This window comes from Alosa pseudoharengus, unplaced genomic scaffold, assembly GCF_046254945.1.
Source record: "Alosa pseudoharengus isolate Yale_2024_CS ecotype anadromous, Long Island Sound unplaced genomic scaffold, YU_APseudo_1.1 YU_APseudo_1.1_scf_4, whole genome shotgun sequence".
In the NCBI taxonomy this organism is placed as follows: domain Eukaryota; kingdom Metazoa; phylum Chordata; class Actinopteri; order Clupeiformes; family Clupeidae; genus Alosa; species Alosa pseudoharengus.
Window position 1 is genome coordinate 32510611 of NW_027468774.1, and position 16839 is coordinate 32527449.

General features: G+C 42.1%; 3 protein-coding genes and 1 long non-coding RNA gene across 4 annotated transcripts; all 4 read right to left on the minus strand.

The window, feature by feature from the left end:
• Positions 1-1289: 1289 nt before the first annotated feature.
• On the minus strand, positions 1290-3059 carry LOC143102542 (uncharacterized). The gene is made up of 3 exons (XR_012982604.1): positions 2941-3059; positions 2006-2116; positions 1290-1552 (listed from the first exon to the last, which is right to left on the minus strand). It is a non-coding gene; the product is annotated as an uncharacterized LOC143102542 (long non-coding RNA).
• Positions 3060-4354: 1295 nt separating this feature from the next.
• LOC143102371 (SUMO-conjugating enzyme UBC9-like) lies at positions 4355-6884 on the minus strand. Its single transcript, XM_076265914.1, has 7 exons — positions 6631-6884; positions 6368-6453; positions 6063-6146; positions 5779-5851; positions 5205-5314; positions 4909-4988; positions 4355-4762 (listed from the first exon to the last, which is right to left on the minus strand). The coding sequence occupies exons 2-7, from the start codon at positions 6431-6433 to the stop codon at positions 4699-4701; spliced, it is 477 nt and encodes a 158-aa protein (XP_076122029.1). The 5' UTR covers positions 6434-6453; positions 6631-6884; the 3' UTR covers positions 4355-4698.
• Positions 6885-7834: 950 nt separating this feature from the next.
• mpst (mercaptopyruvate sulfurtransferase) lies at positions 7835-10104 on the minus strand. Its single transcript, XM_076265912.1, has 2 exons — positions 9481-10104; positions 7835-8959 (listed from the first exon to the last, which is right to left on the minus strand). Exons 1-2 carry the CDS (start codon positions 10070-10072, stop codon positions 8661-8663), a joined length of 891 nt encoding a protein of 296 aa, XP_076122027.1. The 5' UTR covers positions 10073-10104; the 3' UTR covers positions 7835-8660.
• A 1503-nt stretch (positions 10105-11607) lies between these two features.
• On the minus strand, positions 11608-15560 carry LOC143103191 (uncharacterized). The gene has a single exon (XM_076267008.1). The coding sequence runs from the start codon at positions 15512-15514 to the stop codon at positions 11684-11686; it is 3831 nt and encodes a 1276-aa protein (XP_076123123.1). The 5' UTR covers positions 15515-15560; the 3' UTR covers positions 11608-11683.
• Positions 15561-16839: the final 1279 nt, after the last annotated feature.

Sequence of the window (16839 nt, forward strand, 5' to 3'; positions counted from 1 at the left end):
ATTCAAGAATTTCTCAGAATTATGAACAGGCAAGATGGGGGTGGGGTTGTATAACATGAATTTTACATGTGAAATCTATGAACTAATCATGTTTTGGTACTTGTTGTCTAGCAGATACCAGTGAGAATTTAGTGTGGATAATGCAATTTAGTGAGACAGTTAAAATCATAAAGGCCTTTCAGCGTGATTTATTTTTGTGGAAAAAATGTGCTGGACTGGGCGGCGGTCATATTTTGTACCGCTCTGCGGTACATCTAGTTCTAAAGAGTTTTCATAGCTCTGAAATAAGAAAAAATAGCCATGTGAGATACTGTATATGAATGTTTAGTACCAGCTCAAGAATCATCTGATTGCTATCATAACTCATGTTGATATTCATAACAGGCCAAACATTGTCAACTGGACTGAGATCACAGACCTTTGGCAAGAAAACGGGAGAAGGGTGAGCTGGAACATTTCTCTCCATTCTAAACTGTCAGTTGCACTTTCATAACCACATCTTAAAGAGTTTCCGGATAGGCCACCACAAAGAGTCAAGGGCTAAAAACCCCCATTGCCCTTCATCTATGTTAGCAGTAAGAGGTGACATTTTGACTCATCGCATTTCTAAAGAAACGTTGCAATGAGTTCTGTCAGCTCATGCCTCTGATGCTAGATTAGGCTGAGGGTTATTTCACATCCCCTCTCTGGTTAGTGCAAAACTCAGCTCAACAGTTAACTGATTGTACATTTTCCATTCTTTTGTAAATGCATCAGGGTTGTGAAATATTACTTAAAGGGCATACATGCATTGTTATGTGCTGCTAAACATTTTAAAGATATTTTAAGTAAAATAGTGTAATCAGAAATATTGTAAACAGTGACAATTCATTTCTAAATACATTCAAAATTATTTCTAAATATTTTGGAAAATATTTTACTTTTGACAGTATGTTTAAACGTATGAAATTGATATATTAATGCTCGCCTGTCATATCCTGAATATAATGTCATTATTTAAGATGGTATTTTCACTCTCTCACCCCAATCACTGAAATCATCAAATAATGTAGCTTGTTTGAATTTTCTGTTATTTCCAAATGAGATTGGTTTTATGTTACCTTTTGATGTCTGGGCATGAGGTGCCAACACAATGTATTAAATATGGCAAGCTGTTTAATACAGCAGTAATTCACGCAAGTGACACTGTCCTAAGCTAGAATTGACATTTATTTTGGTCTAGGTTGTGAAAGGAGTGAGGTGTTGTGAGATCACTTGTTTGAGAGTAGAATGTTTGCATATGTGTGTGTACATGGGTGGATGGCTAGGTGTGTAGGTGAAGTGTTGTATATATGTGGGTATGTGTATTTATATAGGTGTGTAGGTGGAGTTTTGTATATATATGCGGTGGGACCAGAAGGAAATGCTTGCATGCAGAAAGTGTAAAACATAACTTCTGCGGTGAGCAAGGCGTGAAAAGCACAAGCAGCTTAGGTGCCTCCACCCTTCTTGTCCATTGCCATCAGAGCCTTCTTTAGTCGCTGGTTCACAATGTTTCTCTCTGTCCACCTCACTGATAGGGGTGGGGGGCAAGGATAGCCAAAGAGGGGGCAAGACAAAGAGAGAGAGAAAGAAAACAGACACAGATAAAAGTAAATTGTAGTAAGAAATCATCAGCATAAACAAAAAGCATAGTCTATTTATAGATTTATAGTGGTGGAGGTAGCGTAGTGGTTAAGGAACTGAGCTAGCATGAAGTAGCCTGAAAAAGTTGTGGGTTAAATACCCTGATTCCACCATTGCACCCTTGAGCAAGGCACTTAACCCCAAGTTGCTCCCGGGACAGTGGCCCTTGTAATATAATTGACGTATGCAAGTCGTTACGTTTGGATGAAAAGCATCTGTTACATAAATGTAATATCCCTAAAATATTGGTCCAGAACAAGACTGAAATCCCTACCATAAATAGCTCACATCAGTGAGAAGTGGCATGTATGGAAGGAAGGGTGGAGGAGAATCATCATACCCATGTCGTCAGTCTTTCGGCCATACCACTTCTGGGGGTCAATGGGGGCGGGGGGCAAAGGGTGACTCATGTAGGAGTCCTTCACAAGGGATGACCACTCCGACGGTGCCCCTGCAAAAATCAAGTTCACAAGAACAGCCAAAAATGACAACAAAAACCCACACATGGATGATAGCCCAAGCTCGCTTCACAAAATGTTGTTTTTGTTTTAAAAATTGTGTTGACATTTTAATCTTCATAAATTCCAGGAAGCAACTGTATAAACTGTAGGCCTACTGATAGTTATCAGAATATGTTATCAGTTGCTACAAGTTATCAGTTGCTAGTTTTTAGCAATGCTGCTGCTGATGGTGTCAGCCAACACAACTGGCTGACAATATTTTGAAAGTATCCTAAGATCAAACTAATTGCATGTGCCTGCAGAGTTTTTGAAGACTTGTCAATGGGTTTACTACCACCAAGAGTAATTTAAAAAAATAATCTCTTTCTAAATGCACACATATGGTTTCAAAATGCATCTATTTGAGGCCATTGTAAGGAATAGATACTTCTATTGATAAATAGATACTTTAATGATCCCGAAGGAAAATTCAGGCATTCCAAAGGAGCAGAGCTCCTGGATAGGCCGTCACTCACATCCAGGCATGGAGCTACATCAGGGCTAGGGGAGATTATAGCCCCAGAAATCGGCATAGCCCCGCCTCAGCCCCCTTGTCTGTGGCGGAGGCACATTTATGCATTATCATGAAAATTGGTTATTTTCTGAGCACCCCAGCACATATAAGTCAAGCCCCCCAACCCCCTTAGCCTCGGTATAGAAAAAAATCCTGGTGCTGTGCCTGCTCACACCAATGCCAAAATGAATGAATGAATCAATGAATGGATGGATGGATGGATGGATGGATGGATGAATGAATGATATTTGCTGGTGATACCTGGGAAGATGTTGGTGCGCATGCAGTGGCTCAGGCTGTGGTAGGAGTTGTGGGAGTCTGCAAATACAGCACTAGTGCCTGCGTAGTGAGGAGCCTTCAGAGGAGGCACCTGTGGAGCAACCAACTTTCTCATCTAGTGCACACATGCGCACGCACACACACAGGCACAAACACACATGGGTTGCACTCTGTGCATACAAAAAATGTGCTATATAAATAAAAGTGACTTGACACACAAAAATGCATCCCCAAAAACGAATTACAGAAATGTGTACACATAGACATACCATGTACCCTATATCATGACTGAAAACCAAAGAAAGCTATAGTTCATTGACTATGTTGCCTAAAAAAGTATCTTTATTTTTTGTATTCTGTCTTGACCTTCACCACAACCAGTTTGAGCTCACCTTTGATTTTCCTTCGTCCATTTCACCCGAGTTACTACTTATTCCCGTAGGCTACACCACTTAAAAACAACAGGGCATAATAGAATGACGAATAGTTAAATTACGAGACATGGGTTAGGCTTCAGTGACTACACAAAAGGCACAAACACACTAGGCTAATAGCCCACCGACCAAGACAGAGAGAGATGGATGTGCAGAGTGAACAGTCTTTGCTGACTGCAGAGCTGATATTGTTTGCTTGGACTCAAGCCAAGGTAGGCTACACCACATAATTGTTTTATTAGGCTATTCTCGTAGACCTACCTGGGCGAGGTGCGAATTAATCGAACCAAAACATATCTGGATAGCAAACTAGTACCGCCTACAATGGCATGTGAATAACATGTAGGCTAGCATGTATAGAATGTCATACATTTAACGCTTACCTTCGTGAGACCACATCAATTAGCTTATCAAGAAAATTAACAAGAAAAGACACGCCCTCTTTAGTTATTTGAACTATGTCCGTATACAGTTCAATGTGGGCATTCAGTACCACCCGATTAACAATACTGAATACTTTATGGCAAATGATCCTCAAAAGCACAAAATGAACGTCCTTGTTATACTTACATTGATAACTTCTCACGCCGTGTAGACTCTTTGCTGACACCTAAGCTATCTTGTGTGTAGTTTATAAATGAATGATTTACCTCAGCCGACCCCCTGCTTGGATTTCCATGCGGATAGGGTTGCTGTGATGTCATAATTGAGGATTGCATGGCCTTTCAGATGTTACGTCTGCTATCTGATCCCCTGCAAATTCTTCGGCGCAGTAACAACACTTACGCAAAACACCATTAAACTTTTATTTCGGAATGTACTCGACTATTAATTACTTTCTGGTAGATGTTGAACGCACGTGTACACGTGTGCTTCCGTGACTATGCTTACCTTTTCAGATTCGGCCATGCATTTTTTCACCCAACATCATCACTACACAAATATTTGGAATACTTTAATTTTATTTATTTTACATTCAGTTAACAAAAACATCAAGTTGTGAACAAAAGCAAAAAGTTCAAATTTCCTCCACTGTTCATTTTGTTGGTTTGTTTATTTTTTTCTGTTGTTGGTTGATTTGATTTGATTTGGTTACACCACACATTGTCAAAACATGGCTACCATGACAACACACAACATCAACTAATAATAATAATAATAATAATAATAATAATAATAATAATAATAATACAAAAGTTGTCATATTTATATATTTACACACCCTCCCACCCTTAGAAATGGGTTGGTGTTTAGTGCCTCCTCCCTTCTCAGGGCAGAAACTCCTCAGTGGCTGTTCAGTGTCATCTTAAGTGGGAGCAAACTTCTTGGCTTGTGCCCTCACACGCTTTTCATAGTCCATTCTGTTCTGACTGAAAAGTAAGAAGAACACCCACATTCATAAAATGTTTGACAGATGGGTGCAGGGGGGGTCATTAGGTACACACACATGCACACACACACACATACCTATATTAAACTGTAAACTCAAAAATTCAACTTCAATGGGCCCTCATACCAGTATATTGTGTAGGCCTCTGCCTGTGCTGGATCTTGGATGTTGGGTTCATTCAGCAGCTCCTGAATGCCTAGCAAGATCTGCAAAGGTCGACAAATACTTGTTCAGTCTTGACCTTAAGAATTGTATGTGGGTGGAGAGTCAGATAATAAATAAAACTGAAATGGGGGAACAGGGGCAGTTTAAGAGAATGTTTGCATGTGTGTTTGGGGGCATGCATGCTCAGGTGTGTGTGTGTGTGTGTTTGCTCAGGCTACGTGTGTCTGTGTTGATGCATTAGTGCTCTTAGCTCTTGCCTGTTTAATTGTAATGGCTGGCCTCCAGTCCTTTTCCTCCTCCAGGATGGACAGACACACAGTGCCTGAGGGGTACACGTTGGGATGGAAGATCGGTGGCTCAAACTTACCTGCCAGTAGGAACACACATAAGAAATCATCATCTAATAAATTACACAAGATTACAAAAATAGACTATGGGCCCTAATTTAAATATCAGGCAGAGTGCAAAGTTGAGAAACGAGTATGTGTGCCGTGCATGAACTAAAGCTGTCATGTGATGAGTGGGAATGGAGCTGACCCACTGACCTTTGTGCTTAGGATCTTGCTACATTTTTACAAAAGGATTTTGCCAAGTTACTAAATTAGCCTTTGTTAGCCTTCAGATTTAGCACTTTGCCTGACATTTATATTAGGGCTCTATGAATTACTTTGTGGTAAGGTTTGCTGCGCACAAGTGTTGGCCTTAGTTCCCTGTTTTATAGTATTTTTATAGTATTTAAAGCATCATGATACTAAAATACTAACTCTTGAGTCCTCTGGCCAGTGATGCCACTACAGGGCAGGAGTAACCAATGGCTTGTTATGTACTCACATTTGGGTGGTGAAGAAGGGTAATCATCCTTAAAGAGCATGCGAAGCTTATACAGACCTCCCTCCCACAACGTCTGCAGAAGAACACACACAGAACAACACACTGTCTGATCTGGAGTAATTCAATGAGTTCACAAAAAATACATCAGTCAATGACAGAGTGAGAGGAAAGCTGTTATATGTGCTACTTAATTCCTCAAAAACATACTCTGGTTCTGCTCATTCTACTCAAAATATGACCCAAGACCAAGTTTCAGATCACCTCGCATCCAGACGTCTACTTACCCCTTTCTTCCCAGGGATGGCACATTCCCAGTTCATCAGATTCATGGTGCCATCAGGGTTCTTGGTTGGCACAGCAACAAATCCCTGATTGTGTTAAAGAGGTACAGAAATTCTTTCATATGTAGTCTATGAAAGTAGTCAAGATAAATACGCCCACTTATACATGCATTACAAGGGTCAGTGCTAGTAGGGCATAATCGTTATGTAAAATCTATCTGCAGCCAAAATATTCAAGGACACATAATATGACATAACATATATAGGACAGTCAAATCGCAATAAAAGAACGATGGATTGTTGCTTACAAATGGATGGTCTTTTCTCCAAGCTTTGCGCTCCTGCGACAATCTACTGAGGGCTATGCCAGACATGGCGTGGCATTAACACCGTCCTATGGACAGAAGCGGGATTGCATGTGATTACAGATAGCGATCTAACAGTTATTTCATCAGTCTAGCTGCTACCTGAGTTCCCGCGTCAAACTTTTATTTCTTCGGTTTGGAAAAAAGGATGTGTTAAACCAAACAAGGCCAGAAAATGACATTTACCAAATGTAGTCAAGGCTTACCCTAGATTTCTGCTGTTTCTAGTCAACGATGCCGTTTACTTAGTTATTCTAGCTAGCTAGCGATAGTAAGCTAGCTAGCTCCAAACACCCTACAGGAGCGAGTAGCTATCTAGTTTATTTGAAAAGACAAACAAGTTGCCTTTGCAGTGTTAAGCAGTAAGTACGTCTTCATGAGATACTACAAAGAACGTTAAACTTCGTTTGTTAAGCCTGAACCGACTTACAGTCGCTTTTAATGTAAACAACTGGTTAGAGGGAAAACACGAATCTGCTGTCAACTACAGGACCCCAATTTGTTTTTACTTTCAGGACCCTCAGGCATTATCACGGATGACCTCCTTCGTACTCCATGATCCGCCATGGTTAGTGTGTCGTCATGAGCGAAAACCTCGAAATCCACAATACATATGACATTTAAGAAAGGAAACAATTGCACGAGTAGCAGCTAGTATTTCTTGACTAGAGCTGTTATCAAATGGTAAATTGGTAAAATGATTGTACCCAGAGTATGTCTATATTTTGAAATATTGGCTAAGCCAATTAAATAGCCCAGTTAAGATGATTCATTAGGCCTACATATTGGGTCACCCTGGTAGTATCCAGGGCACCCATACTGATTTAAGACGAAAGTATCAGTTAGTGGATGTTGGTATTACATTTAAAACATGTTATTGGTCATGAACATGCCCCGCTCATCATGGCCGTCATGGTGGCTACACATCGTCGACTTCTCTTTAAATAGCCTACACGCCCCTTTTCGCGCTTCTTTCAAAATGTAGTAAAGTAATTTGTGTTAATACCTGGAAAAGTGTTATCGGCTTTGTTAAATAACTTACAACTACGTTGCTATTAAGTAAAATAAAAAGCTCAGTCAACTGTGACCGATGACTATAAATCTGTCAGGCTTATTAAGGGACTCCTAAAATATCATTGAAACCGGATTGTACCGGCTTTTCATTGCGCCCTGCTATGTCAGTAACTTTGATTCATCAGCCTCTTGGTAGCCTATGCTCTTGTTGGCCTTTACTTAACTTAAGGAATAGAATGGGACATCACTGAACGTCTAAACACACTTGAAAGTTAGCTATCAACTGTGAGAAAGTCTGATTAATATGTTTTTTTGGAGGTTATATCGTCATGCTCTAACAAGTCAGTTCATTTCAGGGTCATAACATTTTAATAATAATAATAATAAAAAAACATATTTGAAAATAGAGTTTGTTTATTATTATATTTCAATTACATTGGCGGAAATATTTGATACACTATGCCTTTTTTGTACTGTACAGTGATAATTAATAGACTTCTTATAAACAAGGTTAAATCAGTAGGCCTATTCAAAAGTGCACGTTATTTTCACATATACCTACCTACCTTACCCCAAGCCTAAAACAGGGCTTAGGCTATTCTTTATTGTTAAACTTGCCATATCCATCAACACAACATAATTTCTGAACATTCATAGTCTATTCACATAGGCCTACCAGGATTAGTGACTGGCAAACAAATACAAGGCAAATACAATACAAAAACAAGGTATTGCCCAATTCCTCTTTAAAACATTGCCATTATAACAAAGTAACTTAACTCTGAAAAAGGATTTATGAGCATCAGATTAGGGCCAATCAAAGGGTCTGCATCTGATTAAAGCAGAGACCTTACTCAGGGGTCCCTCATCAACAGTTTCTGCTGAGAGGCAATAGACAGACTCACCAGTCTTACACAGCACCTTTAAAGTATACAGGCACTAAATCTTCTTAATGCCACACCTTTAATTTAATGTTAATATCCTGAAGTTTGTGTATGCACAATGTAAGAGTAAATTCTGAGGGTCAGACAGCTGGAGTACAGTGCATCATCATAGGTTGTGGGAACACTTTGTAGCCTTGGCCATGTAATTTGAACTTTGCACTGGAGTGTATCGCACTGATGTTGCAAACCTCTCTGATGCACTGTATTCTACCAAACACTAAACATTTCAAAACCTACAGTTATCATAGGTATGTGCTCTTCAGACCACACTGGTGGCCTCACGCCTGTTTTCCTTTTCCCTCTGAGACGACGTGCTCCGGTGCCGCCCTGGCAAACCACTCTGACCAAGAACCATCGTACAGGCATACACCTGGATGCCCACACAGGTGCGCTGCCAGAGCAATGTGGCACGCTGTCACACCCGAGCCACAAGTGACCCAAAAGGGCTTCTTCAGGTCCACTCCAGCCTCGTGGAACATCTGGGCCAGCTCCTCAGGGTCCTTCTCCAACCCCGCGGAATCCATGAAGTTAGGGAACGGCATGTTGATGGTACCTGGGATGTGCCCTGGCTCAGTGGCTATTTGATGGGGAGGGGAGTAAAGTGTGTGTGACAGAGAGATGTAATGTGTGTGTGTGTGCAGAAGAGAGTGAAAGAGATATAGAGAGAGAAACCAAGAGAACAAATATCAGTAAGAGAAAGAGAGAGTGTGAGTGTTGTCACTTAGGCCAAAATGTTTTTGTTTGTTTTTGTCTGATTATTCATTTTTAACTAGGGGCTGTGTTTATTTTATGTTATTTTTATAGCCCAACTCAGCTTGGCAGCACCAACATGCAGGCTATGTAGTCAGATTGCGCAACCTGTTGTAAATTAACTACTGTTTTTTCCAACAACTGATAACCTATTAACCTGCAGCTACTGTACAGATAGGCCTAATGCAACTATATAGCATGCCCTGACCCTGAGTAGATGGCAGAAAATGTCAGCCTGTAGGCCTATTCAAATTGTCAATCAAAATGCATTTTGTGTCATGCCCAACTGTGTCATTTGAATTAAGCGTAGCCTACAGCTAGAACTGAACAGAACCGAATGCAGCTTACTTGGTCTTGGCTCTGGTTCAATGCCACGAAATCTTCCACTAGCCCTTGCGTCAACGACTTGGAACTGTTTAGTTGTTAAATTTTCTAGTACGTCTTCGTAGGTCTTCACCCAAGAGCTGTTGGTAGTAGTTGAATGAAACTCTGCTCGTTCCGGTTCGGAGTACTCTGAAGAAACGGGGTGACCCTCATTCAGCCAGTTTTTCATTCCCCCGCTTAGCACAGATACCGATTCGTGGCCGAAGAACCTGAACATCCACCAAACCCGTGGTGCTGCGAATCCCCCGAAGTCGCTGGTATCATAAACGACTACATGTGTGTCATTACTGATTCCTAAATTTCCCACGTATGCAGCAAACTCGGTGTCGGTAGGTAGCATGTGATCGAAGGTGGAAGTTTTATCGCAGCATTCGTCGATGTCGAAGAAGGAGGCACCGGGTATATGTCTCTGGTTGAATTCTTCTAGAACATTACGATTAAATTTAGGGAGATACCAAGAGGAGTCGAGAATTCGGAGCTTAGGTCCCACTTTGTTGTTTTTAATTGCTTCGGCAAGCCACTTTGCAGCGACTAGCGCACGAACCTGGCCTGCCATTATACTTGCTTCACCCCCTATGTTGGTTTGTTATTAACAGTCCCCTCTTGTGGTGGATGCACAAACCGCAAGTGCTTTAAGCGGCATGGCGCCATCATAACTTCCCCAAAAAAATCAACATTCCTTGATGTTGGTAAGCCATGTGTAGCCTATATTTTAATGCCAGGAGGATCAATGTAGAAATGTAAAATCCATTATTAGGGCATCTGTCATTTTCTGGTGTTTTTGTTTGTCCAAATCCTCTGATTCATGTGTGCATATAACAAAATTGGAGGCGTATATTGACTGAATAAGTCTGCCATCTTATAATTATGATTAATAACAGACGACTCATGCTGACACTACCACTTCAGGTTCACCAAAGTAGATTAACATTTAGTGAGAAGTAAGCCTAGCCTACTGTAAATCATCTGATCTCTCTATATGCCATCATCACCCATACCAAATTTTCAGTGAGCCATTAGCTGGAATTCTCCTAAAACTGTTTGGCTCTTATGTGTTTACGATTGAGTATGAGTTTTTGTGGATGAAAGAAGCCTCTTTTCTTTGTCTATTGTGTCGTGCCACACTTACCTCAGAGACCCAGCTGTGGTTTGGCCTTGTGGTGTCCTGCTGGAACGAGCACCATATCACGCGGCCTAGGGAGCGGTAGCATGGCGTCCATCCTAATGTGTGTGTGTGTGTCATGGGGATACACTTATCCTGTCAATGCATGTCTTGTGTATCAGGTTGTTTGGGGCTGTCGGTGTGGAGACCTGTGATAATTGGCATCTGGGGCTAACTTGACGCCTGCTTCTGTTTGAGCAGGACATAACTGATTTCCTGAGGTAATTTACCTGTTGTGATAGAATCCTGACATGGAAAGAAGGCTGAGTGAGTGAGATGTTTTTTAAGCAGTACATGCTGACTTTAATTCCAGCTATCAAACTGTGTGTGTGTGTTTCTTATGTACATATTATATAAACTGTATTTCTAATATTCAATTGTAGTAATTATTCAATAACTAAATAAATCTAAAACCAACACTTGCTAAAAGGTAAAAAGAACAATAAATGTTTTGTTAATAATCTTTATTCATTGATATGTTGAAAAGCAATAATAGTGTAAGGTTTAGAAACTGAGTAGCCTATCAGCTGGTTCTGGAAATAATTCATTTTTCAGACTAATAATTGAAGTATTACATCAAGTCTCAATCACTTCATAGGTACATGATAATCCGCAAATTAGAAATAAATGAATCAGATACAATGAAATGAAAAACTGTGAAAAAACATGAGTGGCAATACAGATAAAAAATAGTTAGATGGAAAAATCAAAAGCATAAAATGACATTAAAATGTATTTTTAAAAGGATATTTTGTGCTAAGATCATAGCATGCTCTAAAATAATAAAATCGTATAAAATCACTATTAGCAGATCCACTTAAAATGCCTCCTAAACATCCTTTATGACAAACAATCAAATATCAAAAGGCTGAAACATCACAATGCCTAAAAATCGGATTCTTTGATTAAAAAATATTTGTGTAAGTAGTGTAATTGACATTTGAAATAACTATCATATCACTCATGTTGTCCACAAACTCTGAATTTTCTGAATGGGAACAATGTTTAAGGCATGTATTTCTTGGCTTTCATTCGTGGTATGATGTGCATGTCTCTGACATCATTATGCTGAAGAAGCCAACATAAGTAGCGCTCAGTGCCCATGCCCCACCCACTGGTGCGTAAAGGGATGACCTGTCTCATGTTAATGTACCATTTGTATGATTCTTCGGGAACAGCATGGTGCCTCAAGGCCTCTTGCACTGTCTCTGGGTTAGGGTGGCGCTCTCCCAGGCCTACAGTCTCACCCAGTCCCAGCAGGAGATCGGCGGCCTTGGCTTTAGATCGGCCCGAGCCTTCTACATATGCCTGATAGAATGGCACTCCAAGGTGATCCATTTCTGTCAGCCAAACGACACCACCGTACTTCTCGATCATGACCCGCTCACCTTTCCGAGTGAGCTTTCTGCCAAACTGAGGCTGGCCCTCTTGAACCCACTCCAGACAGTCAGGGGATGGCATCATAGGGATGGCTTGTTCCAAGGTGACCCTTGGGAGGGGTTTCCCCCCTTCAAGCTTTTTCAGCAGGTCCTGTGCATGGGACAGAGTACCAGCTGTCCTCAGGATGATCTGAGAGTGTTTCTTTAGCATTTGTTGCGTTATGTGGGCCACAAAGCTCTCGGCCACAGATATGGCGGCATCCATATTGCCCAGAAGTTCACATTCAATGTGGTAGAACTGGTTCAGATGTGTGGCATCAGGATCTTCTCCCCGAAAACTGGGTGAGACGTAGTAGGCTCCGGGTAGACCTTCCTGGAACCGCAGGAAATATTCAAGGACAAACTGCATGGAGTCAGCCAAGTAGACATCTTGTCCCAGCATGTTGACAAACACAGGCTCTGAGTCAGACCCAAGACCCATTGGGGATGAGATAGTGTCAGTGGTGATGGGGGTCAAAGCATAAGCATAATGACAGATGTTATGGAAATACTCTACAGTGCTGTGGAAGAGGGTGCTCTGGATCTGGAAGAGATTTTTGTACCATTGGTTGGTTATCGCTAATGTGGCATGGCTTTGAGGATTCTCCCATGACCTTGGGGCTTTGTTCTGTGTGATCTGAGTGTGGACCTTTTTGAGTTCTTCTGGTGATGCGGGTGGGCCATTGGCCGAGGTGACAAACCCTGGGTAGGTTTGAGAAAACTGTGGTGGCACAGCAGTGACCTCTGGACAGGATAAAGCCACTAAGGGAATCAACTTTGCATGGGCATAATCGATTTCAAAGCCCTCGAAAATGAGAGCCACTCCCTGGGCCCTCATACCTTCCTGCAAGAGCTGTGCAACTTTTCGGGCAGCTAGGATGAGGGCTGTGTAGTCTGCTTCTTCTAGACGGAAGATGTCACTGGAGAATGGTTTGCGGGGCACCAGAACTGTGAGTCCAGGTGTGTTGGGGAAGGGAGTTAGAAAGGCTACATGACTGTTGTCCTCCCACACTCGCCACTGTTTCTCTTCGCCACGTACAATTCGTGAGAAAAGATTGTTATGTGATGGGTCTCCCAGGAAGTCATAGCAGGATGGAGCATTAGGTGTTGGAAGCTTAGCTCGTATCTTGGCTTGGATGCTATCAAGGTAAGCATCTTCACAACGTGGGCCACTCTTAGAGCAGCAGTAGCCTGGATCATTGGGGTTAAACTCTTCTTCCCCAGCAAGGTGTGGTCTCCAGCTAGGTTCCAGGCCATGCAGAGGCAGTACTTTGATCTGGACAGGCTGGTCTTCCTGGGGATGGACTACAAGGGCACAACGGTGAACCCCAAGTCGTTCACAAAGCAGATTTGCAACTCTTCGGGCCCCCAGTAGCATCGTTATGAAGTCATGAACAGTAAGCTGGAAAATGCTACAAGGACCATTGAAAGATTTGCGGGTTAGTACAGTGGCTCCGGGAGTCCATGGGTCAGGTTGTAAGTAAGCAACCAGTTCATTAGTCTCCCAGATTGTGTTGGAGAAGGTGATTGCTGGTTTGAAGACTTCTGCACGAATTGTGTTGTTGACCATTGATGCGACAAACATGACAGCTGCATTTGTCTCGATCACAGCTTGGCCTTTGTGATCCACTGCAATGATTCCAGCCTGGCAGCCTTTCAGGTTCTCAGAGATCACCTCCCGACAGGCCTGTTGGAGTGTGTAGCCTTTGTGACTGTACAGACTAGCAACTCTTTGAGCAACGGTTTGCCTGAGGAAAACATCACCGTCACCGGAACATGTCACTGCCACTTTCTCGTCAGCGTATACTCCTGCACCCACCACAGCAGTGTCGCCCACTCTGCCTTTCCATTTGCCCACAAGCCCACCAGTTGAGGTTGCAGCTGCCAGTTTACCCCATCTATCCAGGGCAACTGCGCCAACAGTTTGTGGGTGATTGTTTTTGGTGGACTGGATACTGTTGAGTTTGGCATCCAACTCTCTATGGCGCACATCGGTGTCAAAATACTCAGCTCCCACTGGCTTGTCTTTTTCTGGTAATCCCTGTAGAAACTCTTCAGCCCCATCCCCAACCAGCAGAGAGTGCACACTTTTCTCCATGACTTGTCTGGCTGCCTTCACTGGATTTTTCACAGTACGCAAGCAGGCCACTGATCCTGAGTTACTGCCATTACCATCCACTATGGAAGCCTCTAGCTCATGTTGGCCATCTTTGTTGTAGACAGCACCTTTGCCAGCATTGAAGAGAAAGCAGTCCTCCAGGGCTACCACACTCCTCTCCACTGCGTCTAAGCTGCTCCCTCCATTTCTCAGTACTTGTGCTCCAAGGCTTAGGGCAGTTTCCAGGGCAAACTCAAGGACCTCCACCACCTTTTGGTTTAATGACACATCTTCACCAGCTCCACCATGAATCACCAATGTGAAATCCGGTTTCATTTCCGATGACTGTGGTAGTTTGCTGCACACATTAGGACCTTTGTGAATTCGAGCTTCAGTGTTTACATTCATTCTGAACTCATCTCCCCCCTGCAGAATACACTCAAGTGCCCCCATCTGCCCAGCAACGGCATATCTAAGTGCCAGGAGCATAATTAGCTTCAGTGTCACTTGCAGGTTTGTGTGAAGTTTGTCCAATATACTTGCAAAGCTACCTTTTCCATTCAGGACAATACGAACCCGGTCTTTTCTTCCAAGGTAGGTGACTGCTAGCTGGTCACGCGCATACACATTTCCAACTGCACATTCCACACCTTCCATCAGGTCTTTTCCTGTGAGGTACACAGACGGACATCCAAAAGGATCCAGAAACTTTTTCAAGGGATTGTTTGAGGACATGGAATGACGCAAGACTGCCAAGTGAGGCCCTACACCTTGTCCACTCTTTGTGGCTTTAATTAGATTTTTGTGCTCAAAAAGTGCTAAATGGAACAAGCCTATGAGTTCCTTGGTGTACCGAGGATTCCCATCTGGACCAATGCAAGTAGCAAGTGTGCTAATTAACTGCCGAGATCTGGACGTAAGGGAGTATGTGGGATCACAGCGACCATGTTTGAAATGGCGCATGTGTGTAGGAGTGACAAGGATGTATTTTGCAGCTGATTCCCCAAGTGTTTGTCTCAAGGCTAGCTGCAGGGAAAAGTTGACCCAAGCATCATAAACCCCTCGTTGGCTCCTCAGGATGGTGAAAACATCAGGATAAGACGACATTTCAAAAGTGAGAATAGGGTGGGTTTCTGGGGTAGATATTTCAGCAGGTTGACTTGGCATGGCTATACCTTCCAATTGAAATGTTAAGGGTTTGGGTTTTGTCAAGCTAGTGTCAAGAGCTACAGATTTATTCTCTGTCTGGGCATGGATGAAGTTTCTATTCTGTGACTCTGACAGATAAAAGACACTTTCAGCCACAAGCCCAGCCACCATTCCATCCACAGCACTATGTTCAAACAGCAAGCCTGCTGCACTGTCTTTGAACACCACCATGTTAACCACCTGTAAAGAATAAAAGAGTTTTTTACCCTAAAATCATTTTCTTCAGTCCACTTGATTAAAGGAATGTTCCGGAGCAAAAACAACTTAGGATCTATTTCCACAAGCTAACAGGTTCTAACCTCAGTTGTTTGAGAGTATAATTATGTTAATCGGTGCAGTTTTGAGCAAGACAGTCGTTTGCATAACACCAAATTGTCTTACAATGCAAGCAAAGGGCATAGACACACGTCAAAAACAAACTCTATTTTTCACCACTGACAAGGTTCAAAATACAGTAGAATGACACTTCTGTGGTAGTGTGGTGAGGTTCTCCACACACAAATTTAAGTATTGTAAACGTTGTAAGTGTTTCAAAAGGTTATAAAAAAAATTATTTTCTGAATATTTTAGCCTACCTTAGCTGTCTTCTTGTCGCTGCCATCTTGGATGAAAGGCCTAACAAGTCGATTAACAAATGCAGCGCAGACGACAGTCAATGAACGCTATAGGAGAGTAGCTGTCTGCGTTCAAACAAATGCATGAATACTTAGCTGTTTGTGACAATATAGGCTAGTATCGATATTAACATTGAAAAGGAGTGTCGTGGAAAAGTCCACTTCCAAATCCTGTTAGTCAATTAGCAATTTTCAGCTAACACTTAGCTATTAGCACTCTAGATCAAGCATCCAAACGAGACAATGTAGACGGAAGACTCTGAAGATTGTTGATCATTATTCACCGTATTGCAGTGAGAATTGAGCCCAAACAATGTCCAGACCGAACTGTCAAGCAATAGGGTGAAGGTGATGTTACCAGCTGGTACCCTTGATGAGATCTGATCTACGGATGGCTGTGGCCTGCCTTTTATGCTCCTCAGCCCTCGAGAAGCGCCTCCTTCTCGAGCCATCCCCAAAAACGCTTTTTAGCCAATCATCGTCGAACAGGATCAGTTATATTGGTTACAACGTTTACAATACTTCGATGTGTCTGTAGAGAACCTCACCACACTACCACAAAAGTGTCATTCTATTTTGAACATTGTCAGTGGTGATAAATGGAGTTTGTTTTTGATGTGTGTTTATGCCCTTTGCACTTGCATTGTAGGACAATTTGGTGTTAATGCTGTCTTGCTCAAAACTGCACCAATTAACATAATTATGCTCTCAAACAACTGTTTGAACCTGTTAGCTTCTGGAAATAGACCCTAAGTTGATTTTGCTCCGGAACATTCCTTTAAGTCAGACATTAATTTCACTTTTAAATCTGATTATTATAAT